Genomic DNA, 24,732 nt, shown 5'->3' with positions numbered 1-24,732 from the left:
AGTGTCAATGTAAAATAACAAAAAATGTTATAACAAAAAATGTAGTACACCTCAATCATCAGATGGTAAAGCAAGTAATAGTCTCTTTTTCAAAACACCAGTAAATTAATGCCACATCTGACTGGGAAGCATTAATCTGAATTCCTCAAATACCACAACTTGTGTGACTTTCTCTATTTACTATATTTTCTACTGTTCTGATTTTGTTCCATCAAATAACCTATTATCATTTAAACAAAACTATTAAAAGAGAAAGAAAGAACTTAACCTGAAAATGGTAACAAACATATTCTCAATATTTGATCCATCAACCAACATTTCAATTTATCATTAAAATGAACTGGAATGTTCTTAGGACTACTATTAATCGCCTCATTAATTTGACTAACACCATCACAAATTAGTATTATCTGAAATAAAACAAAATTAACTTTACATAATGGATTTAAAACACTGTAAGGTCCAGAATTATTCAACGGCACAAAATTTTTCTCTGTCTCAATTTTCATTATACTGCTTTTAACAATTTCATACGATTATTTCCATATATTTTTACAAGAACTAGACATCTAGCATTAACATCTACAATTGCTTTATCTATATGATTTAAGTTTTATATTATTTGGATGAATTAACCACATAAACCACTTATTAACACACCTAGTACCTCACATACACCTCCTGCATTAATAACATTTATGGCTCTAATTGAAAGAATCAGAAATGTTATTCATCAAGGAACATTTTAATGCAACCCAAATGTTGTAATTAAATACAATCTTCTATTCTGCTCGTGTTTTTATAATAATTACAACTGGCAAAATTAATGCAATTCGGACATCCAAAATTAAGAAAATTATAGCAATTAAGCAAAACTGAAAGGAGTATGGTACTCGTGCTGATCTTTTTGGATCAAATCCACATTCAAATGGTGACCTTTTTCTTGGTCATTAATTATTTTTGTATATAGTTGTTGCAAGTATTATAACAATTACTGGTATATTAAATATAATAAAAACTCTTGTAGATAAAACTAGAATTGTTTTTCTTGATTAATAATTGAGCTTTCTGACTGGTAGTCAACTGTATTATTTATACTAGAAAAACGATTACCTACTTGATCAGTAAACTGAAATGTGTAAGAATACTCAAACTACATCTACAAAATGTCAATATCATGCAGCAGCTTTAAATCCAAAGTGGTGTCTTGGTGATAACTGATTTATTGAGTGTCAAAGCAAGCATGTTGTTAGGAACATTTTTCCAATAATAATGTGAAGTCCATGGACTCCCTTAGCAACAAAGAATGCTGATATATAAACTGCATCAGTAATGATTAAGGGTGCCTCTCAATATTGCTCGCTGATGACCTAGCTGTTTAGCACCCTCCGCCATAAATGATCATCATCAATATTGCTTGTCATATAGTAAAATCCTAGTAACATTCTGGTGAATAGGCCTTGTAAGGCACATGTGAAATTAGATTCTATATGTCAATGATGGGCTCATGTTACATTTACTCCTCTATGCAAGAAGATGAAACATTTAATTCCTATTGCTGGTCATAATATTTCTAAGTCAATAGTAGGTGCTAGTCTTCTACTGAAGAAAACTCAAAGGAATGATAAAAGAATAAAACCTCAGATGCAATGAATAGAATTGTTCCTCGACATAATATAATTTTAAATACATCATGTAAGTAATGCTTGGTACATACCTTCTTGAACTACATCTCGTCATCGCTGAATTATTGTAAGTAGTGTAATCCCAAATCTATTGACGAAAAGGTCAATCAGAGCAACAGTTCTAGGATCAGGGCCAGCTGAATGATTTCACTTATTTCATATCAGCCTTGGAAGTAAACTACTCACAATGATTCAATTCTGAAGAGATATAATTTGAGAAGGTACATAACGAGGATTACATAAGAATTAGCCAACAATGATCCCCTCTCTTTCATACATCCTTCAAATGATACAAAAGTATTTTTTGAGGCAGACTGTAATGCGGATAATGTTCCTGGTAAATCCTAAGAGCTGCCCTCATATTGCCACAAGTAGCACTGTAGGCAAAGAGCTTGTCACTCAGTTCGTCCCATGTGAAACCATACGCTATGTTGCTATTTCACAACACTCACCCACTTGTTGCTACCTACTCTAGTAAAGTGCTGGCAGGTCGACAGACACAAAAACAAACACAAACATACACACAAAATTCAAGCTTTCGCAACAAACTGTTGCCTCATCAGGAAAGAGGGAAGGAGAGGGAAAGACGAAAGGAAGTGGGTTTTAAGGGAGAGGGTAAGGAGTCATTCCAATCCCGGGAGCGGAAAGACTTACCTCGGGGAAAAAAGGACGGGTATACACTCTCGCGCGCGCGCGCGCGCGCGCACACACACACACACACACACACACACACACACACACACACGCAAGCACACACGCACGCACGCACACACGCACACACGCACACATACACACACACATATCCATCCACACATATACAGACACAAGCAGACATATTTAAAGACAAAGAGTTTGGCAGAGATGTCAGTCGAGGCAGAAGTGCAGGGGCAAAGATGTTGTTGAATGACAGGTGAGGTATGAGTGGCGGCAACTTGAAATTAGCGGAGATTGAGGCCTGGTGGATAACGGGAAGAGAGGATATATTGAAGAGCAAGTTCCCATCTCCGGAGTTCGGATAGGTTGGTGTTAGTGGGAAGCATCCAGATAACCCGGACGGTGTAACACTGTGCCAAGATGTGCTGGCCGTGCACCAAGGCATGTTTAGCCACAGGGTGATCCTCATTACCAACAAACACTGTCTGCCTGTGTCCATTCATGCGAATGGACAGTTTGTTGCTGGTCATTCACACATAGAATGTGTCACAGTGTAGGCAGGTCAGTTGGTAGATCACGTGGGTGCTTTCACACGTGGCTCTGCCTTTGATCGTGTACACCTTCCGGGTTACAGGACTGGAGTAGGTGGTGGTGGGAGGGTGCATGGGACAGGTTTTACACCGGGGGCGGTTACAAAGGTAGGAGCCAGGGGGTAGGGAAGAACTAAGAGGTTACGAAGGTTAGACGGTGGAAAGACACTCTTGGTGGAGTGGGGAGGATTTCATGAAGGATGGATCTCATTTCAGGGCAGGATTGAGGAAGTCGTATCCCTGCTGGAGAGCCACATTCAGAATCTGATCCAGTCCCGGAAAGTATCCTGTCACAAGTGGGGCACTTTTGTGGTTCTTCTGTGGGAGGTTCTGAGTTTGAGAGGATGAGGAAGTGGCTCTGGTTATTTGCTTCTGTACCAGGTCGGGAGGGTAGTTGCGGGATGCGAATGCTGTTGTCAGGTTGTTGGTGTAATGCTTCAGGGATTCTGGACTGGAGCAGATTCGTTTGCCACGAAGACCTAGGCTGTAGGGAAGGGACCGTTTGATGTGGAATGGGTGGCAGCTGTCATAATGGAGGTACTGTTGCTTGTTGGTGGGTTTGATGTGGACGGACGTGTGAAGCTGGCCATTGGACAGGTGGAGGTCAACATCAAGGAAAGTGGCATGGGATTTGGAGTAGGACCAGGTGAATCTGATGGAACCAAAGGAGTTGTGGTTGGAGAGGAAATTCTGGAATTCTTCTTCACTGTGAGTCCAGATCATGAAGATGTCATCAATAAATCTGTACCAAACTTTGGGTTGGCAGGCCTGGGTAACCAAGGCTTCCTCTAAGCCGCTTACCACAGAATTTAACGTCATTATTTATTCGTCAGACAATTGTTAACCTCATTTTCATAATCTGCCACCACAAAACCACTCCTTTTAATACATTTACACGTAGTTTTTTCGAAATTTTCCCGAATTTCTCCACCCTTTAACGTGTTTTGGCGGCAACACAACTACCTAACCTTTATGCACATCGTTGTCTACCAACCCAAGTTCACCACAGGATCAAGATAGCCCAGCTTTAACCAACACTTTCTCGCCTTTTTTCATACCAGATCTCCAGTTGCTTTCTAGTTCACCTTTATCTCTCCCCATATATTTTTATTTTAATTTTCATTTCAGCCTCATGTTACACTTTCCACCTTCTAATACCACGTCACCCTCACAACACCCCCACAACGACCCCATTAAGTTTTATTTACATTCCCTCCGCAAACATGCCTTCGCCCTAGCCAGATTACACTCCCATATTTTATTTAGTCAGGCTTGTCTGACATTTGGCATTACCCCCAAAGGCCTCACACTTAAAGTTCCCATCTCTGGCTGCAACCCTTCTTTCCATCAGTCCCTATACCAGTTCCAAACTGAACAATCCGTAGCACTCACCCACCTAATCCTTCACCTACACATCAACTCAGCCAATGAACACACCCGTCAACTCCTATCCTTAACAAAAGTCCTCAATCTTTCCTCGCCCACATCCACACCGGCTGTTCAGAGCATCCTCCTACAGGCCAAACGCAGATTAGAACAGCATGCAACCCTCCACCTTAAAAAACTATCCAATCTCCTGGTTTCCCACCTTCGGAAAGGCAACTCACCCACCCTTCACAACCTTTCCAGCAAACCTCAACCTCCTCTCATTGCACACAGACCCAGTCTCTCCCATCTACTCAATCTCCCACTTCCAGCTCCACTCCCTCCAAAACCTCAAAATTCCAGTCAACACAATCTGGAACCACAACACCCTAATTCAGTAGCTAACCTTTCCTGCAAACCTCTCTCCCAATCCGAAACCTCTGTCCTATCCAAAGGCCTAACCTTCAGCCCCACTCCCAGATTCAACCAAACAGCTTTCGTCAAAGATTTACTGTCCTACACTCGTACTCTCTGCTGGAAATATCACTTTGCCACGAAGAAAAATGATCCTTATCCTACTCCTAATGATTCCCCAAGACACTAACCAAATTAAACCCTGCCTGGAACAGTTCCGTCCTCTGTCACAGCGGGACCCACCTCCTCTTCCTCAAAATCACCCTCTCCAAACCTTCCAGGAATTTCTGACTTACAGCCTTGCCTCTCAATCCTTCTTAAAAAAAACCTTAATCCTACTCCCAACATCACCACTGCTGAAGCCCAAGCTATCCGTGATCTGAAGGCTGACCGTTCCATCGTCATTCTTCCGGCGGACAAGGGTTCCACGACCGTGGTACTTGATCGTCGGGAGTATGTGACTGAGGGACTGCGTCAGCTTTCAGACAACACCACATACAAAGTTTGTCAAGGTAATCCCATTCCTGATGTCCAGGCGGAGCTTCAAGGAATCCTCAGAACCTTAGCCCCCTACAAAACCTTTCACCTGACTCCATCAACCTCCTGACCCCACCGACACCCCGCACCCACCTGAAATTCACTAACCCAATCGTCCCGGCCGTCCCATTGTAGCTGGTTACCAAGCCCCCACAGAAAGTATTTCTGCCTACGTAGATCAACACCTTCAACCCATTACATGCAGTCTCCCATCCTTCATCAAAGACACCAACCACTTTCTCGAACGCCTGGAATCCTTACCCAGTCTGTTACCCCCGGAAACCATCCTTGTAACCATTGATGCCACTTCTTTATACACAAATATTCCGCACGTCCAGGGCCTCGCTGCGATGGAGCACTTCCTTTCACGCCAATCACCTGCCATCCTACCTAAAACCCCTTTCATCATTACCTTAACCAACTTCATCCTGACCCACAACTTCTTCACTTTTGAAGGCCAGACATTACACCAACAACCTGAAAACAGCTTTCGCATCCCGCAACAATTAAAGCGAACAGCCATGGGTACCAGGATGGCCCCCTCGTATGCCAACCTATTCATGGGTCGCTTAGAGGAAGCCTTCTTGGTTACCCAGGCCTGCCAACCCAAAGTTTGGTACAGATTTATTGATGACATCTTCATGATCTGGACTCACAGTGAAGAAGAACTCCAGAATTTCCTCTCCAACCTCAACTCCTTTGGTTCCATCAGATTCACCTGGTCCTACTCCAAATCCAATGCCACTTTCCTTGACGTTGACCTCCATCTGTTCAATGGCCAGCTTCACATGTCCGTCCACATCAAACCCACCAACAAGCAACAGTACCTCCATTATGACAGCTGCCACCCATTCCACATCAAACGGTCCCTTCCCTACAGCCTAGGTCTTCGTGGCAAACGAATCTGCTCCAGTCCGGAATCCGTGAACCATTACACCAACAACCTGAAAACAGCTTTCGCATCCCGCAACTACCCTCCCGACCTGGAACAGAAGCAAATAACCAGAGCCACTTCCTCATCCCTTCAAACCCAGAACCTCCCACAGAAGAACCACAAAAGTGCCCCACTTGTGACAGGATACTTTCCGGGACTGGATCAGACTCTGAATGTGGCTCTCCAGCAGGGATACGACTTCCTCAAATCCTGCCCTGAAATGAGATCCATCCTTCATGAAATCCTCCCCACTCCACCAAGAGTGTCTTTCCACCATCCACCAACCTTCGTAACCTCTTAGTTCATCCCTATGAAATCCTCAAACCACCTTCCCTACCCTCTGGCTCCTACCCTTGTAACCGCCCCCGGTGTAAAAACTGTCCCATGCACCCTCCCACCACCACCTACTCCAGTCCTGTAACCCGGAAGGTGTACACGATCAAAGGCAGAGCCACGTGTGAAAGCACCCACGTGATTTACCAACTGACCTGCCTACACTGTGACGCATTCTATGTGTGAATGACCAGCAACAAACTGTCCATTCGCATGAATGGACACAGGCAGACAGTGTTTGTTGGTAATGAGGATCACCCGGTGGCTAAACATGCCTTGGTGCACGGCCAGCACATCTTGGCACAGTGTTACACTATCCGGGTTATCTGGATACTTCCCACTAACACCAACCTGTCAGAACTCCGGAGATGGGAACTTGCCCTTCAGTACATCCTCTCTTCCCGTTATCCGACAGGCGTCAACCTCTGCTAATTTCAAGTTGCCGCCGCTCATACGTCACCTGTCTTTCAACAACATCTTTGCCTCTTTACTTTCGCCTCGACTGACATCTCTGCCCAAACTCTTTGCCTTTACAAATGTCTGCTTGTGTCTGTGTATGTGCGGATGGATGTGCGTGTGCGTGCGTGTGCGTGCGCATGTATACCCGTCCTTTTTTCCCCCTAAGGTAAGTCTTTCCGCTCCCAGGATTGGAATGACTCCTTACCCTCTCCCTTAAAACCCACATCCTTTCGTCTTTCCCTCTCCTTCCCTCTTTCCTGACGAAGCAACCGATGGTTGCGAAAGCTTGAATTTTGTGTGTATGTTTGTGTTTGAACTACAACTTGCAGTAGCTCTATTGTATAAATAAGTGAAGTGTTCCAGTACTATGCCACAATAGAGTTTAAATATGCTTAAGCTGAAAGCACTCTCTCTAAAAATAGATTCTCTATTTCAGTAGAATTAAGATTTACAATTTATAAAAATGACAGATACTGGACTATAAATTTAAAAAAAATACCTGGATCTGTGCCTGAGTTATTTTGGCAGCTGGCTGCTTATTTGTAGTCTGAATGGTTTTCAGCTCCTGTTCAAGTAATGCTTTGGATTCAGCCTTTTTTTCTAAAACTGCTTGTTTCTTCCGTAGCTGTTCTTCCTTGAATGAAAAAATGAAATAATTACTAACATTTAAACAAACTAAAAAGTCTACTTACAGTTTCATAAATGTACAAATAAATGATAACCTAGGGTTTTCAGATACAATTGTAACACTGCTAAGCTAAAACATTACAACCACTAAAAACTGTGACATTACGAACTGCGACACTGGATGCCACCTAGTGGCGTTGCAGGCACATAACGCAGTAAAAAAAGTATGTATGCAGAGTAGACACAGACAGGGGATCACCCTAGCAAAGAAATGGGCTGCAAATAGGGAAACCCATTGAGATAAGCAAATCTGACTGAAAGTAGATTATTATCATGCAGAGCCTGTGAACAAGTACCTCGAATATGGCGAAGATGGTTGAATGTTCTTGTGTTACTGCCGTGAGCATCTATGGAAAGAAGAAGGACACAAACTACCGCTAGGCGCTAAATGGTTGGACGTCCATGAGTCATCACAGAATGTGTGGCTTGGAGGCTTGTCTGTTCTGTAAGGTAGGATACATAGTGATTTGTGGCATCTGTACCAATACAGCACAATGCTGGTGTACGAACATGTTTCAGAGCACACTGTTCATTGTACATTATTGAACATTGAGCTACGCAGTAGACTATCCCTGTGTGTTCACATGCTGACCCAATGACGCAATCAATTATGAATGCAGTGGGTACAGGACCATTGGGATTTGACCGTCATTCAATGGCATTGTGTTGGCTCTTCGGGTGAACCACCTTTTTGATACACTAGGTCAATGGTTGTATCCACAAATGTCATCATCGAGGTGAACGGTGTGCAGCATGCCACAGAAGCAGACAGATGGAACAGTATTATGCTATGGGAGACATTCTCCTGCAATTGCATGGGACATGTGGTAGTAATCGAAGACACTGACAGTTGCAAACCACCTGTATATCTGCATCCTTTCATGCTTGATGTCTTTCCTGAAGGCGATGTCATCTTTCATCAGGGGGGGAGGGAGAGAGGGAGTGGGAGGGGGGAGAGGGGGAGAGGGAGAGGGGGGCGGGAGAGAGAGAGGGGGGGAGGGTTACTGTGAACATAAATCAGGGAGTTTATTTCAACATAGTTAGGAGATGTTGCATTTTCTTCTACAGCTTGTTAATGAATATGCTGTGGACTCTCCTGTCTTCCACTGTGACAACAGTTGTGTTCACTTCAGGTTTTTCCTCACATAAATATTCTCCTAGTCATCCTGGTGGATTTATTAACTTTCTCTCTAAACTGACATTGTCAATACGGTCAGGTCTGTTTGCAGCTACACGGTCTAAACTATTTTCGTTGTGAGCGAGTTATCTAACTAGTTGTTCAACGCAGTTTTTGGAAAATGTGTTGAAAAGTGCTTCACAAGACTATTTTTCCATACCTTATGCAGTTTCCCAGTCTATACTCTGTAGATTGAAGTTGCCTCCAACTAACTTTGCATGAACTGGGTATATCCACACAATGGAGCATAGACCTTCTCTCAATGATTCTACATTTGTTACAGTGGAATCGAGTGGCCAGCAAAAACATCTGTCCTTTTAATACATTTACACGCAGTTTTTTCGAAATTTTCCCAAATTTCCCCAGCGTTTAACGTGTTTTGGCGGCAACGCAACCATCGTTGTGCACATCGTTGTTTACCAACCCAAGTTCACCACAGGATCAACATAGCTCTGCTTTAACGAACACTTTTTCGACTTTTTTCACACCAGATCTCCAGTTGCTTTCTAGTTCACCTTTATCTCTCCCCATATATTTTTATTTTTATTTTCATTTTCATTTCAGCCTCATATTACACTTTCCACCTTCTAATACCATGTCACCCTCACAACATCCCCACAACGACCCCATTAAGTTTTATTTACATTCACTCCGCAAACATGCCTTCGCCCTAGCCAGATTACGCTCCCATATTTTATTTACTCAGGCTTGTCTGACATTTGGCATTACCCCCAAAGGCCTCACACTTAAAGTTCCCATCTCTGGCTGTAACCCTTCTTTCCATCAGTCCCCATACCAGTTCCAAACTGAACAATCCATAGCACTCACCCACCTAATCCTTCACCTACACATCAACTCAGCCAATGAACACACCCGTCAACTCCTATCCCTAAAAAAAGTCCTCAATCTTTCCTCTCCCACATCCACACCGGCTGTTCAGAGCATCCTCCTACAGGCCAACTGCAAATTAGAACAGCATGCCACCCTCCAACTCAAAAAAGTATCCAATCTCCTGGTTTCACACCTTCGGAAAGGCAACTCACTCACCCTCCACAACCTTTCCAGCAAAGCTCAACCTCCTCTCATTGCACACAGACCCAGTCTCTCCCATCTAGTCAATCTCCCACTTCCAGCTCCACTCCCCCCCAAAACCTCAAAATTCTAACCAACACAATCTGGAACCACAACACCCTAATTCAGTAGTTAACCTTTCCTCCAAACCCCTCTCCCAATCCGGAACCTCTGTCCTATCCAAAGGCCTCACAAGAAAAATAATCCTAATCCTACTCCTAATGAACCAACTCCCCAAGACACTATCCAAATTGAACCCTGCCTGGAACAGTTCTGTCCTCCGTCACAGCGGGACCCACCTCCTCTTCCTCACAATCACCCTCTCCAAACCTTCCAGGAATTTCTGACTTCCAGCCTTGCCTCTCAATCCTTCTTGAAAAACCTTAATCCTACTCCCAACATCACCACTGCTGAAGCCCAGGCTATCCGTGATCTGAAGGCTGACCGATCCTTCATCATTCTTCCGGCGGACAAGGGTTCCACGACCGTCGTACTTGATCGTTGGGAGTATGTGGCTGAGGGACTGTGTCAGCTTTCAGACAACACTACATACAAAGTTTGCCAAGGTAATCCCATTCCTGATGTCCAGGCGGAGCTTCTAGGAATCCTCAGAACCTTAGGCCCCCTACAATACCTTTCACCTGACTCCATCAACCTCCTGAACCCACCAACACCCCGCACCCCTACCTTCCACCTACTTCCTAAAATTCACAAATCCAATCATCCCAGCCGCCCCATTGTAGCTGGTTACCAAGTCCCCACAGAACGTATCTCTGCCTACGTAGATCAACACCTTCAACCCATTACATGCAGTCTCCCATCCTTCATCAAAGACACCAACCACTTTCTCGAACGCCTGGAATCCTTACCCAGTCTGTTACCCCCGGAAACCATCCCTGTAACCATTGATGCCACTTCTTTATACACAAATATTCCGCACGTCCTGGGCCTCGCTGCGATGGAGCACTTCCTTTCACGCCAATCACCTGCCACCCTACCAAAAACCTCTTTCCTCATTACCTTAGCCAGCTTCATCCTGACTCACAACTTCTTCACTTTCGAAGGCCAGACATACCAACAATTAAAGGGAACAGCCATGGGTACCAGGATGGCCCCCTCGTACGCCAACCTATTTATGGGTCGCTTAGAGGAAGCCTTCTTGGTTATCCAGGCCTGCCAACCCAAAGTTTGGTACAGATTTATTGATGACATCTTCACGATCTGGACTCACAGTGAAGAAGAACTCCAGAATTTCCTCTCCAATCACAAATCCTTTGGTTCCATCAGATTCATCTGGTCCTACTCCAAATCCCATGCCACTTTCCTTGATGTTGACCTCCATCTGTCCAATGACCAGCTTCACACATCCGTCCACATCAGACCCACCAACAAGCAACAGTACTTCCATTACGACAGCTGCCATGACTGCTGCCACCCATTCCATATCAAACGGTCCCTTCCCTACAGCCTAGGTCTTCGTGGCAAATTAATTTGCTCCAGTCCTGAATCCCTGAACCACTACACCAACAACCTGAAAACAGCTTTCGCATCCCGCATTTACCCTCCCGACCTGGTACAGAAGCAAATAACCAGAGCCACCAAACCCAGAACCTCCCACAGAAGAACCCCTCAAGTGCCCCACTTGTGACAGGATACTTTCCGGGACTGGATCAGACTCTGAATGTGGCTCTCCAGCAGGGATACGACTTCCTCAAATCCTGCCCTGAAATGAGATCCATCCTCCATGAAATCCTCCCCACTCCACCAAGAATGTCTTTCCGCCGTCCACCTAACCTTTGTAACCTCTTGGTTAATCCCTATGAAATCCCCAAAAAACCTTCCCTACCCTCTGGCTCCTACCCTTGTAACCGCCCCCGGTGTAAAACCTGTCCCATGAACCCTCCCACCACCACCTACTCCAGTCCTGTAACCTGGAAGGTGTACACGATCAAAGGCAGAGCCACATGTGAAAGCACCCATGTGATTTACCAACTGACCTGCCTATACTGTGAAGCTTTCTATGTGGGAATGACCAGCAATAAACTGTCCATTCGCATGAATGGACACAGGCAGACAGTGTTTGTTGGTAATGAGGATCCCCCTGTGGCTAAACATGCCTTGGTGCACGGCCAACACATCTTGGCACAGTGTTACACCGTCTGGGTTATCTGGATACTTCCCACTAACACAAACCTATCAGAACTCCGGAGATGGGAACTTGCCCTTCAATATATCCTCTCTTCCCATTACCCACCAGGCCTCAACCTCTGCTAATTTCAAGTTGCCGCCGCTCTTACCTCACCTGCCATTCAATAACATCTTTGCCTCTGTACTTCCGCCTCGACTGACATCTCTGCCCAAACTCTTTGCCTTTACATATGTCTGCTTGTGTGTGTATATGTGTGTGTGTGTGTGTGTGTGTGTGTGTGTGTGTGTGTGTGTGTGTGTGTGCGCGCCAGCGAGTGTATACCTGTCCTTTTTTTCCCCCTAAGGTAAGTCTTTCTGCTTCCGGGATTGGAATGACTCCTTACCCTCTCCCTTAAAACCCACATCCTTTTCCCTCTCCTTCTTTCCTGATGAAGCAACTGTGGGTTGCGAAAGCTTAAATTTTGCATATGTGTTTGTGTCTGTTTGTTTGTCTATCAACATACCAACGCTTTCGTTTTGTAAGTTACATCATCTTTGTTTTTAGATATATTTTTCCCACGTGAAATTTTCCCCTCTATTATATTGATAATTAACTTGAGTTCACCTAGTTTCAACTTCAACAGACATATTTTTTTCAGCAGCAATGAACACTCCCCCTCCTTTGACGTCTAATTTATGTTCTCAATACACATTCTTGTACCTCGCTAAATATTTCAGAGCTTTCTATTAAAGGTTTCACCCAGCTCCCGGTTCCCACAATAATTTTAGCATGACATCCAATGTAATAAAGCTACAAAACCATCCTGGCTACCAGAGCTATTTTATTTATTTGTAGCTGCTAATCATGTACAGCTGCAGTCCCACCATACACTATGACAGATATATTTTACAGGGTAGCTCTTCTACAAAATTATGCACAGTAGTTTTCGGCAAAGGTGGATTCATGGCACACACCACTGAAATAAGAACATCAGTCCAGGAGTTTCAGCACAGGGATGATATCAGCCAATTGTGCCCTGGCAAGAAATGCTCTTTGAAGACACTAGGAGAATGAATGCATTACGGTACCAAAAATGACTTCTCTGTATACATAATGATGATTCAGTGTTCCTGTTAACTAAAGTGCCTAACTAACTAAGAAACATATCTGTGAAACTGTAAGTACAAAACACTGTTGATTAAATATGAAATGAGCATGTGTTAGGTGCCATGAAAAGAGGACTGAGAAGTACTCTGCTGAGGTATCTTATTTCCAAGAGTGATGTGTTAATTTCTTTCAATGTTCCTCTGCAAAACCTAACTATGCACAGAAAATTAAGGTGATGAAGTCATTTGAATATTGTACAAAAAAAAAAATCATCTGTTGTGTGCTACTCGGCTGCCACTGAGAGCACATGACGCAGTAAAGCTGTTATCACACAGGCCATGGTATTCAACATGCTACACACTGACTTTATCTCTACCTTGCTGCTGAACATTCAGGAATTTTACAGTTTGAGCAGACGGTACATGTGCATCAACATTGTATACACAACTGCAGCGTGCTCCAGCAGCAATTTGGAGCTACAAGTAATGTGGGCGAACTACACAGTACACACAAGTTCTCAAAATGTAAACTAGCTACAATAGCTTGAAGCTGTCCTCACACAGGATTAGGCAGCCGATGACAATGTGGATGGGGATGCTAAAACCAACTGCAGAAGACACAGTGCCTAAGTCACATTAGATGCGCTGGTTGATGTGATTTGTCGACATGCCTTGGTGATTTATCACTGCAACACTCTCCAGTGGGCGTAAAATTCTTGTGTTAGCTCTATTAAAATTCACATTTCATCCCTTGTCCACATGCTAATGATGTTCTCTCTGTAGGATACATAAATATAAACTTTATCATTCACGAACATGTTAACGCAAAAAGCAAAGTTCCATGTTTAGTCAGTAAGAACACTGGCTCATAAAAGTTCCACACAAATAGTGTGATACGAATTTAGTATAGTATTCCACATAAGATAAAAATTATTTCATCATTATCACTTTTTAGTAATACCCTAACGTCATTCTTACTTGATCACCTTTTATATTCAATAGCACAATATTTGGAACATGTGAAATACAAGACTTGAAAGAAGAAAGCAAAAAATATCTTAAATGGAAGTAGTGTGAGTTCTCTTTTAGATACAGCCAGTGGACAAACTCATTCCTGAGAGACAGGTGGATTTGTATTTATATAAAACTGAATATTCCAGAATATACATCTATTAAATTTAGAAGGAAATTAGGGTTCTTTTAGAAAATGTTTTTATATTCAGATAGTCATGAACCAGTTACACATCACTTCACAACTTCCTGTCTCTGTTCATCACATTAAACTAAACTTCCACAGCTTATGGCCATATTTTGTGTGTTACCACTTCCTGAAGGCTTTAATCATCTATATGATATTAACTGACATTTAATTATGACAGACCATTCCAAAAACAGTGTGTTCTTGATGGATCTTCAATGTGCCACTGTCTCAAAACAGTATACTTTCAAAATACACAAGTCAGAATACAAAAAAATCTTTAAACATCTAACTGACATTTCCTGTCATTTTACTGCAACCAACTGTACTCATAACAATGAGTTTTTGAGAAGCCTCAACGTGATGGAGCTTTGAAATGGGATTTATTCATGTGACATATGTTATATTACAAAATCCACTAATATGGACTACAAGTAAAAATGACAAAATCCAATATTGCATCTCCTGAGTGTACTGAAAAGAGAGATGGCCAGCATGTGACATAGGTGGCATTTTTCTGTCTCATTGGTCTATGTTCAAATACGAACTCAGATTTTCTGACATAATTGATATTGCTCTGCATGATCGGACACACGCCATAATGTGCTGTTTCCATGATGTGACATCAGAAACTCTGCCTCCTCAATGTTGATGTTCTAATGTGCAGTCTGTGCAAGAACGGCTTAAGAAAAAAAACACAAGTGGGACAGAGTTGAGTGGGGACTCATACCAGCAAAGATATGTACCACAAATGGGGCAACTTTGACAAAGAGCAGATTGTTATGGTCTGAGGTCTGCGAACGAATATCTCAGAAATAGTGAAGGTGGTCAACCTTCAGCACACACTGCTGAACATGGGGCTCTGCATTAGATGATCCATATGTTTTCCCAAGGTGATTCAATGATATCCTCAGTTATGATTGCAGTGGGCAGAGAATAATCGAGATTAGATCATGGATCAGTGGAATATGCCTTCCGATCAGTTGAATCAAGTTTCTTGTAACACTAGGTCGATGGTTGCACATGGATACCCTGTTGTCCAGGAGATGATTACGGTCGTGATTATGATGATGATGATGATGATGATGATGATGATGATGATGATGATGATGATGATCGGTAAAAGAGGCTCAACAACATGTTCATCAGTGCTATTATGAAGTGGCAGTGCCATTCATGTGGAGGGAAGGGCAGGAGGGAGGGGGGGATGAAGTCTCTCCCCATGGCGGAGTTGCTTATAATACATGGAAGTCAACCTATCAATTATAAAAAACCTCCATCATGACACACTTGACTACAAAACTGAAAACCAATTCAAAAAACACAAACTACCTGGGAAAGCTACCCACTCACAGCATGCTGACCTCCGCTTCCCAGTACTTTAGGGATGAGGTCCACCAGTTCACAAAATTTCAAAACCTGTGTACACTTGTGTGTCAGTGAACATTGTGTGCTGATCTCAGGCCAAACTGAAGTTTGCCCTCATAACAATATATAAAACACATGTGACCATAACATGCTGAACCAAAAACTTCACAGTGGTTGTCCACCCCCTAGAGGGGAAAAAAAAAAAATATGTGTCCTATGCACAATCTAGTGACCAGTACTTCCTTCCATCGATGTAGTTGGCACAAAGTCCACCAAGTTTGCACTGTCGCATTGAGAGACCACAATTTGTTGTTTACCACTTACACCCACTTTATTTCCCACTGTCACACAATGAGACTATGGTGCGCAAGGGAACAGCACATTGATGCACCCCACCATCCCTACCCCTACCTGCTCCTTTGGCTGCTTTGTCAGCATTACCCTGTCTCTTAAAGTGTCCAGGTGTCCATCAAAATAATACCTCTTTGTGTCAGTGTTGGATCCAGTGTAAAGTGTCATGGATGATCTGAATCGAGTAGTCTACTGAATATTTGAAGTGGACCACTTGTAGTGCATTAAGTGAGTCATAGCTGATGAGAAACTTTGTCCTGTAATACCTTTGAATCCACTCCAGTGCCATCATAACCCCATGTAACTCTGCACCATAATTCGTAAACAGTTCTGGAAGATGTAGTTGTAAAACCCTATTCGGGACAACAGATGAACAACCGTGTGTATTCCTTGGTGGAAGCCACCCACACATACAACAATAAAACCATATTATGTACTTAACAATGAAGTAAACAGATTTGTGAAAAGTAATCTGCAGTACAAGTTTTCTTGTACTGCCTCAAGTTTAAATTCACTTTGGGCCTCTGAAGACACCGAGGCACCAATTTGTTCCATCCCTGAGTGCATATTGGGAGATCCGATATATCCAGATCTGTGAGATAGTCAGAACTATGTATCCAAATAGCTTGGTCACAACTGGCCAACTCCTGAACACTCCTGGACAGCCACTCATAGTAGGAGTGGACCACCACACTATATGCTAATGGGTGAGGCAATGTTAAGATTTTCAAGTACTATCGAGCGAGAATGCACCACTGAATTCAGAGTGGTGGTTAACCAGCCTTTGCACGCAAACAATGAAATATAATTGGCTAAGAATCCTTTATGCTTTCTCCAATTCCTCTCTCCAACAGCAGTTTCTAAAAAAAATCTGTTTAGCTAGGAACCCAAAATCCTTTTGATGATAAGAAAGATGGATGAACAAAAACTTAATATCAGAACTGTGGAGCTGCTCCATCTAGCCAATACTGAATTTTTGATAATGTTATTTTTTCTAATATCATCTCTTATTCTTTAGTAAATGCAACAGTGACATAGCTTTTATGTTTCAGTCAGACAATAAGAATGAAGACAAATCTGCACTCTTAACTGTATAATGATATGCGTCACTACAGTGTACACTGTCAGAGTCTTAGTTGCCCTGTGAAATTTTATCACCTCAGCTTGATCTTTGTATAATTATCTGAAAAGTCAACATACATTAGCAACTCATTCTGATTACTTTTAATACCTGGTGTTGTCTGTCTGTAGTATAAAGACACACACTCTTTTTAATAGCGTGTTGGTCCCTTAAATCTCTAGATCCATTCCAGAAACTCTCATCTGAATCTATTCTCTCTCCTCAACCCCAATATTCCTTACACTCTTACCTTCTACATGGATACTGCACTCCACAGAAAATATCTCTGCCTTGTAGACCAACGTCTTTGGCCTATTACTATAACAACTGCCCTCCTATATAAAAGACATTAACCATTTCCTCTGACTGACTGGACCAGTAAAATGTTGGTTCTACTATGTTCTTATTGTTGGTTACTAGTCGCTGTGTTATGTCTATTATTGTACAGGTATTGTGTGATTTTTCTTTCGAGAAATATATGAGTACATAGTGTACAAACTGCCAGTGACTACCACAATTTTCTTTTTGTCCATACGTTCTAATATATAAATTATTTTCAAAGTGCCCAACTGTACCAGAATAAACAAAATCTGCACCATACAATGTACTTGCAGTGAGACTGTCGCAATTCCTGAAATCAATCGCATGTAGCATCTGGCCTGCTGAAAAGCACTGCAGTCCTGGGTCCTTGGATAAACCATGAAAATCCGCCACATTATCTCTCTCTCTCTCTCTCTCTCTCTCTCTCTCTCTCTCTCTCTCTCTCTCTCTCTCTCACACACACACACACACACACACACACACACACACACACACACACAGAGAGAGAGAGAGAGAGAGAGAGAGAGAGAGAGAGAGAGAGAGAGAGAGAGATGACAGGTTTCAGACCGACAGGCCCAATCCGTTAGAGATACCCATAGAAATGGCTTGCGGTTTTGGCCTGTCATGGAAGCCCACTCGTGTGGCCAGCTATTTACATGTCACAGACACCATGTTGATGAAATGAGATCGCATTGATCAATCCATGCAACCGTTAACTTGAACAAATACTCTGAGAATCAGTTCTAATGAGAATAGGTAGCAACTCACCGTAAAGATGATCGCTAAGTTCAGACTGTATGTAGAAAAGACAATCACACTCTCACAACTAAATTTTCAGTCATAGCCTTTGTCAGAAAACAAGAGCATACACACATTCACACAGTCCCCCAACACAACTCATGTGTACATGACTGCCATCCATGGTTGCTGCATCAACAGTCTCTGAGAATCAGATTCAAACAAACCACTCCTCCTGCCTCCCATTGGCAGTTGCTAGGCTAGTGGCAAGAAGTGGTGGCAGCACTGTCTGCAAGCTGAGGAGAGTGGTAGGAAGGGGAGAAGCAGTAAGAATGAGGGAGTAGGGAAGTGGCACACATACTCCGCTGCACCCAGCCAGTGACAATGCATGACATCTCAGTAAACAAACCCTTTCATCTACAGAGACAAAAATGAGATTTTTTCCCATTTTTTTTAATTTCCCTGATATGTTTGAAATTCCCTTATTTCTAGAACTTGTAGCAACTCTGAATCTACTCCCTGACCACACTTACGCAAATCAATGTACACAACATTCCAGATGCCTTCTTAGGACCAAAACAGTTCCAACAGAACACACTTTACCCACAGAGCACTGGGGAATGGTCATCAGTGGAGTGCATTTCTTGTAGAGCAACAGAAATAGCAGAAGTGGAGGAAATAACTGGTGTAGACCTGGCAGTGACTTTTTAATATGCATTACAGTTCCACTGAATAATCACATTACTGGACTCCAGGTCAAATGTGTAGGGTCCAGGAGGACTGTTCACACCCCAGAACCACTGCCTGTTACCGATGGTGATGGAACCACATCAATGAGCATTGGTTCAGAATCCAACAGTGGAGAGTGGGGGTTCTGTTGCCTCTTGAGATCACTGGAGTAGCCTCATTCTGATTCATCATCATATTATCCTTCATAGCCTTTGGAGGTCAGGATTCTTTCAAGTCCTAGCTGTGACAGGCGTGGAGATGGATGAAGAGCAAGCAGCCCTGGGGCCTTCATGTCACTGGTCCTTCAGCTATTGGCTGGCTTTAGCCTCAGACATATGGGTTTCTGTGGAGATGGATCCCGAGAGGGAGCCCTGCCATCTGTAGAAGGAAGCAGCTCCTCTAGCTGGGTGTGGGAAGTGGTTCCTGAAGATGGTGCTGCGAGAGAAGTTCACTGGGAGTAGTAGTTTCGAAAAAATTGAGGTAGTGAGTGGGATGGCTGTAACTTTCGCATAACTGCGCATCATATCAACAATATGTAGGTGTTCAAAAGATTTATGTTCCTGTATTTTCTTTTATTTCTTGAAGAAAGGGCAAAATAGTGAATGGAGGTTGGTATTGTGTGTAACTGACACAGAAAGGTGTTTGTTCAAAAGGACTACCTTTGTGGAGTGATTGCCTGGAGCTATATTTTAGGTTGCTTTTATTCTGGAAATAGCCATTACATTACAACAAGTCTCAGTTTTAAATGGTATTAAATCTGACTTAACCTGTCGTACAGCTCACATGATACTACCACAACATTACCCAACACCCTCCCCCCTTCCCAACAAAAAGCCCTCTAAAACCTTAAAATTTTTTTACATTTTGAGCTCAAATTTTGCACTGTACAGTTTCATTCTAAAGGGAACTCTAAGGTAAAAATGAATTAAAACTACAGATCATCAAATTATTGCTCGTCCACTTAGCACAGAAGACCGACTGGGTAATTCCACGGAAACGTGACATGTTTGTCATAATTAAAATTGTCTGTCACTTACTCATGTAGCATATCATATTAAAGCTCTAAATGTGTAGTTTCTAAATTGAGCAACACTACAATAAACCTTGTGGGAGCTATGCAAGAGAAGCACAAATGCAAACAGCAACAATGCCTCGTTTAACTGCCATTATTGGCAGTGAATTAAAATGTATTTACTTCCATATTAAACATGTTTTATATGTAGCACGTTATATGGTGTTCATTTCTGCCATTTAATGCAGGTTTTCACATCATATTGATTATTCACATGTTGACAGATAATACAGTAGCTTCAATGTGAATTTTATGTTAGTCACCAAACAGGCCTTCTTTAGTACTGTCGTTGCATGTTTTTGGGCTATTGCATCCATAAACATAAGGACACACATCCAATACAGCACTCTGAGAAACAGGAGGCATAATAAGCTTCTACACACATTGTAATAGACAGTGTCACAAATGTAAAAGGTAGTTTGGAACTCATGTAACCTCCAGTAATTGTTACATTAGTCACAGGCTGTATTGACAGTTTGTTATCTGCCTCACTTGCAATCACTGTTTAATTTTACAATTTCATTTAAAAGCTGTGATATTACTGTGAATCACAAACAATGTACACAATATTTATGACAATTAATAGATTTTTTATAGGAAATTGTTGAAATGCAAATCATTGGCCACTATGGCTTCCATGGCACCAGCAGAATGGGAAAGAAGTCGTCAATCTAAGCAAGATGCACAAAAAATAGCAATGTAAAGACAAAAGGCACGAGAAAATATGAAGCTTCGAGAAAGTTTGAAAGGTGGCAATAACATTCAACGAAAGGAGAGGGAAGCTTCTAGGATCCATAATAGGAGGAAAGAAAGCCAAAAACAGGCTTCTGAGGAAACAGCAATAATGCCCAGTAGGTGTTCTGAAATATAACCACATAAAAGGCTTTGCAACGAGCTGTCAGGAAAGTGAATGGAGCTTTAACCAGCATCCTGAAAAAGGAACAAACTTTATGACAAAACTTCTCAGCAAATTTATGTAGCACCCCTTCATCTGACACACTGTCAAGACAGGTTAACCATAATCACTGAAGAAACGAAAGAAATTGTGAGAGATTTCTGTTGCAGTGATACAATTTCATGCCAGGCGCCTGATAGGAAAGATGTAAAAGCTGTCCAAGATACACACATGAAGACAACGACAAGCAAGCAAAAGAGGCTGATGTTCAGAGTGAAGGATATCCACTTCTTGTTTACAGAGAAGTATCCTAAGATGAAAACACAGTTGTCAATGTTTTGCAAACTGCTTGCAACACATGTTGACTTGTTTGGCTGAGACTAGAAGTGAGCTGTTGTTTATACTGTGAAAACTTCAGATTCCTTCTTCTTCAGATCCTCTTACACACAGTGCAACAAAAACTGTATGACTGGAATGTGCCATTTGTACTTACCGGTCAAACAATTTGTAGACACCTTGGAGTTTTATGTGCAGCAATAAACTCAAGGCAAAATTGCAAGATCTACACCACTCAGTGGGATAGAAGGAGAACAATTGTGGAGAAAGAGTGGAATCTTCTTGAAGCAAGAGCTGAACTAACATCTCAACTCAACAAAGTAAAATTACACCTAAGGTATATAACATATTGATAAGCATTGGAATTGCAGAAACAGAAAGACACTCTGCAGCAGGATGTCTGATACTGTAAAGAGGTTTTGCTGAAAACTATTGTGTAACACAGCGGAGTGAGGTAATGGCCGCACACTGGAGCAATGACTGCACCGAGAAAATATATACTGCAGTCATACGTCATCTGAATTCTGCCAAGAATGTAAGGCATCAATGTCATGCTGCAATTTCAGATTGAACTCGGCACACATCTGCAGAAGTACAAACCTTCAACAAAACAATCACACGTTTTGAAGACCATTTTGAAACTATTGAAAAAAGTTACAGCTTGGAGTGATAGCAGAGACAGTCATTTCAAAAGTTCTTATTTCATGGCTGCTATGTAAGTGAGCCCAAAATGCTGTGCTTGGAAATTTTTTTAATCCATCATAGTAAGGGCACACACAATGGTGCGCGTGTTGTTGCAAAAGGATATGTTTGAAGGCACATCCTCCAAGGTGATGAGTATGTTACTAATGCCAAAGAGTTGGTATGATGTACCTGTTGCTGGTCATTTGAATATGCAAATCCTGTTTGTCACAGAGTCACATGCAAGAACAAAAACATAAACTTAAGTAATTTTTTTCAAATTTGCAGCTCCTGTCCAAGGCATCAAGAGAGCAAAAAATGGCTCTGGGCACTATGGGACTTAGCATCTGAGGTCATCAGTCCCACAGAACTTAGAACTACTTAAACCGAACTAACCTAAGGACATCACACACATCCATGCCCGACACAGGATTCGAACTTGCGACTAGTCGCGCGATTCCGGACCGAAGCGCCTAGAACCGCTTGGCCACCGCAGCCGGCTCAAGAGAGCACCCTGCGTGAGACAAGAAGAAAATCTGCAGGTTCTGTTATATGAAAACACAGAAAATGATTGCCGTTTCTGATACAATAGATTTAGCAATGCCAGCCTTAATAATTGCAACAATGATTCCTACAGTGGTTTTCCCCAAAGCAGTGGTGAAAACATTCATATTGTATTATCTTTTGGTGAAACCGAAGATTTGTTACATACTATGGAACTATCTTTATATGACTAGTGTGCTGTTCAGTAAGATAAAGGTATCCTGGAGAAGCTGTTGGACTGGAGCCTGAGGATTTTAATGCTTTTCAAGTGTATTTCACGATTCCTGCTTGCACATAAATGTACAAATGGCCTGACAAAAAGGATCAGATTATCATAAGTGACACAGTGAAGAAACTGCACTCACCACCAATCCCAATGAATCATAGAATGAAATTTTCACTCTACAGCGGAGTGTGCGCTGATATGAAAGGAGAGCTTCTGTAAAGTTTGGAAGGTAGGAGACGAGGTACTGGCAGAAGTAAAGCTGTGAGGACAGGGCGTGAGTCGTGCTTGGGTAGCTCAGTTGGTAGAGCACTTGCCCGCGAAAGGCAAAGGTCCTGAGTTCGAGTCTTGGTCTGGCACACAGTTTTAATCTGCCAGGAAGTCCAATGAATCATAGTTGTCATTTCAAGCTCAGGGAGGATATGAGATTTATTCAGTGCTGAATGTTTTACATTTACATGTAGCTTATTTTGAAATACAGTAATGACCACTTTGTTATGTTTGTTAAACCATCATACTGAATACAACCTTGTCACCTTCACTGAATGTGCCACACAGCAATCAGCAGCTGGTAACAAGTCGAGCAGAGTTCAGAGGTCAAAAACATATAGTGACAATGAACAGTGCTGACACCAGACAAAAATCATGGCAACTTCAGAAGGTTTTCATAGGGTCACGCAAATGTTACGTTTGTCACAATTTTTTTAAGTATTTCTATAAATAGGCTATTGGATTAATAGGCAATATGTGAAACTATCAAACAATCCTGGAAGTCAACCTACCATGCGTAGTATAAAGGACGTGAAAAAGCAATTATTGTACCCATAAGGGAGGGGGTTATGCCTGTCACGACAATATATATTTTACGTTAATCACCATGGAATGATCCCACTGTCAAATGATATTCTTCATAGACTTTAGTATTTGTAAATTCCAATTGGCTGAGTGTAATCCTTCAGTTTACATTATTTCTTAGCAGTTCCGAACTAACTACCTTCCTCTGCTGCTTCCTAATAATGTGTTTATCGTCATCTTTCCACAATTCATCCTCTAGCTGTTGTTGCCGCCTTGCATTTTCTTCTTCCTTTGCTGCAGTTTTGCGAGCTCTTGCAGCAGCAGCTTTACTGTTTTCTCCCACAAATTTCTTGGGCATTAGATCTAATTGACGAATACTGAAACAAAATAGACCGTAAAATATGAAGCATGCATTAAAATTGTCAGTTACGTTACACACTCAACTAAACACTTCTTTTCTATGGCAAAATTAGGAAATAATATTAACCTATGAGTATTCTGTCTGAATACCACAACTGTTCTTGATCAAATGATATTACAAGTATTGTTTCTACGACTCATACTGGTCACGAATTACAAAGAAAAATTTAACATCAGGAGGTCTACTCGTTTCCTCCAAAGTCACGCACAAGATAGTTTTTATTGGGATGAGAAGCTTATTTGTAAATACTTCTGAAACGACAATACCTACACGATTTTACGTTGAAAGAAATTTCACATTCACAATCGAGCAGGAACACTAACTTCGCAAAGTCTCAGTCCTGTCACCGCCTACCACACTGTTGTAAAAAAAAAAACAAAATTTACTGCGAAATTATACCATGTATCATACGCAATGACAGCTGATCTCAAACAAGTGCAATGAAACCAAACTTCCTCGTACGCAACAGACAAAAATAGTTGCGCTACTCAGGGTCGCCAGCCTTTCAACGTTAGTGGATCGCATACTTGCAGCGAAATTATCGTATATATTTATATATATTAAATCCGTTTTTAGGTTGTCTGGCCTCTACTTTTGTTTGTAGATGGCGTATCTACCAGCTTCCAGGGGCAACAAAAAGTTCATTTTCAATATTTCGCGTAATTATTGACCGAATTTAAAAAATTGACGTGCTGTCGTAATTTACTCACTACGAGTAAGCTAAGATTAACACGATAAAATAAGAATTAAAATTATAAACTATTTGTTATGAAGCTAATGGCGCTCAAATATTAGAAATTT

General features: G+C 42.0%; 1 protein-coding gene across 2 annotated transcripts in view; it reads right to left on the bottom strand.

Moving 5' to 3' along the window:
- Positions 1-24,371, bottom strand: part of LOC126483839 (coiled-coil domain-containing protein 124) — a 34,719-nt gene extending 10,348 nt beyond the window's left edge. Inside the window, exons 1-3 of one of the 2 annotated variants that reach the window (XM_050107051.1) lie at positions 24,202-24,371; positions 23,710-23,887; positions 7,471-7,605 (exon numbers count right to left, since the gene is read on the bottom strand). In XM_050107051.1, coding sequence (XP_049963008.1) covers positions 7,471-7,605; positions 23,710-23,868 — 294 coding nt within the window. In that variant the 5' untranslated portion in view covers positions 23,869-23,887; positions 24,202-24,371. Of the gene's footprint in view, positions 1-7,470; positions 7,606-23,709; positions 23,888-23,997; positions 24,152-24,201 lie in introns of those variants that run through there. The other variant, XM_050107052.1, reaches the window with a different exon arrangement.
- Positions 24,372-24,732: the final 361 nt, after the last annotated feature.

This window comes from Schistocerca serialis, chromosome 6 (genome assembly GCF_023864345.2).
Source record: "Schistocerca serialis cubense isolate TAMUIC-IGC-003099 chromosome 6, iqSchSeri2.2, whole genome shotgun sequence".
In the NCBI taxonomy this organism is placed as follows: Eukaryota; Metazoa; Arthropoda; class Insecta; order Orthoptera; family Acrididae; genus Schistocerca; species Schistocerca serialis.
The sequence above is the reverse complement of the archived record's forward strand: the minus strand, read 5'-3'. Positions and strand labels throughout refer to the sequence as shown.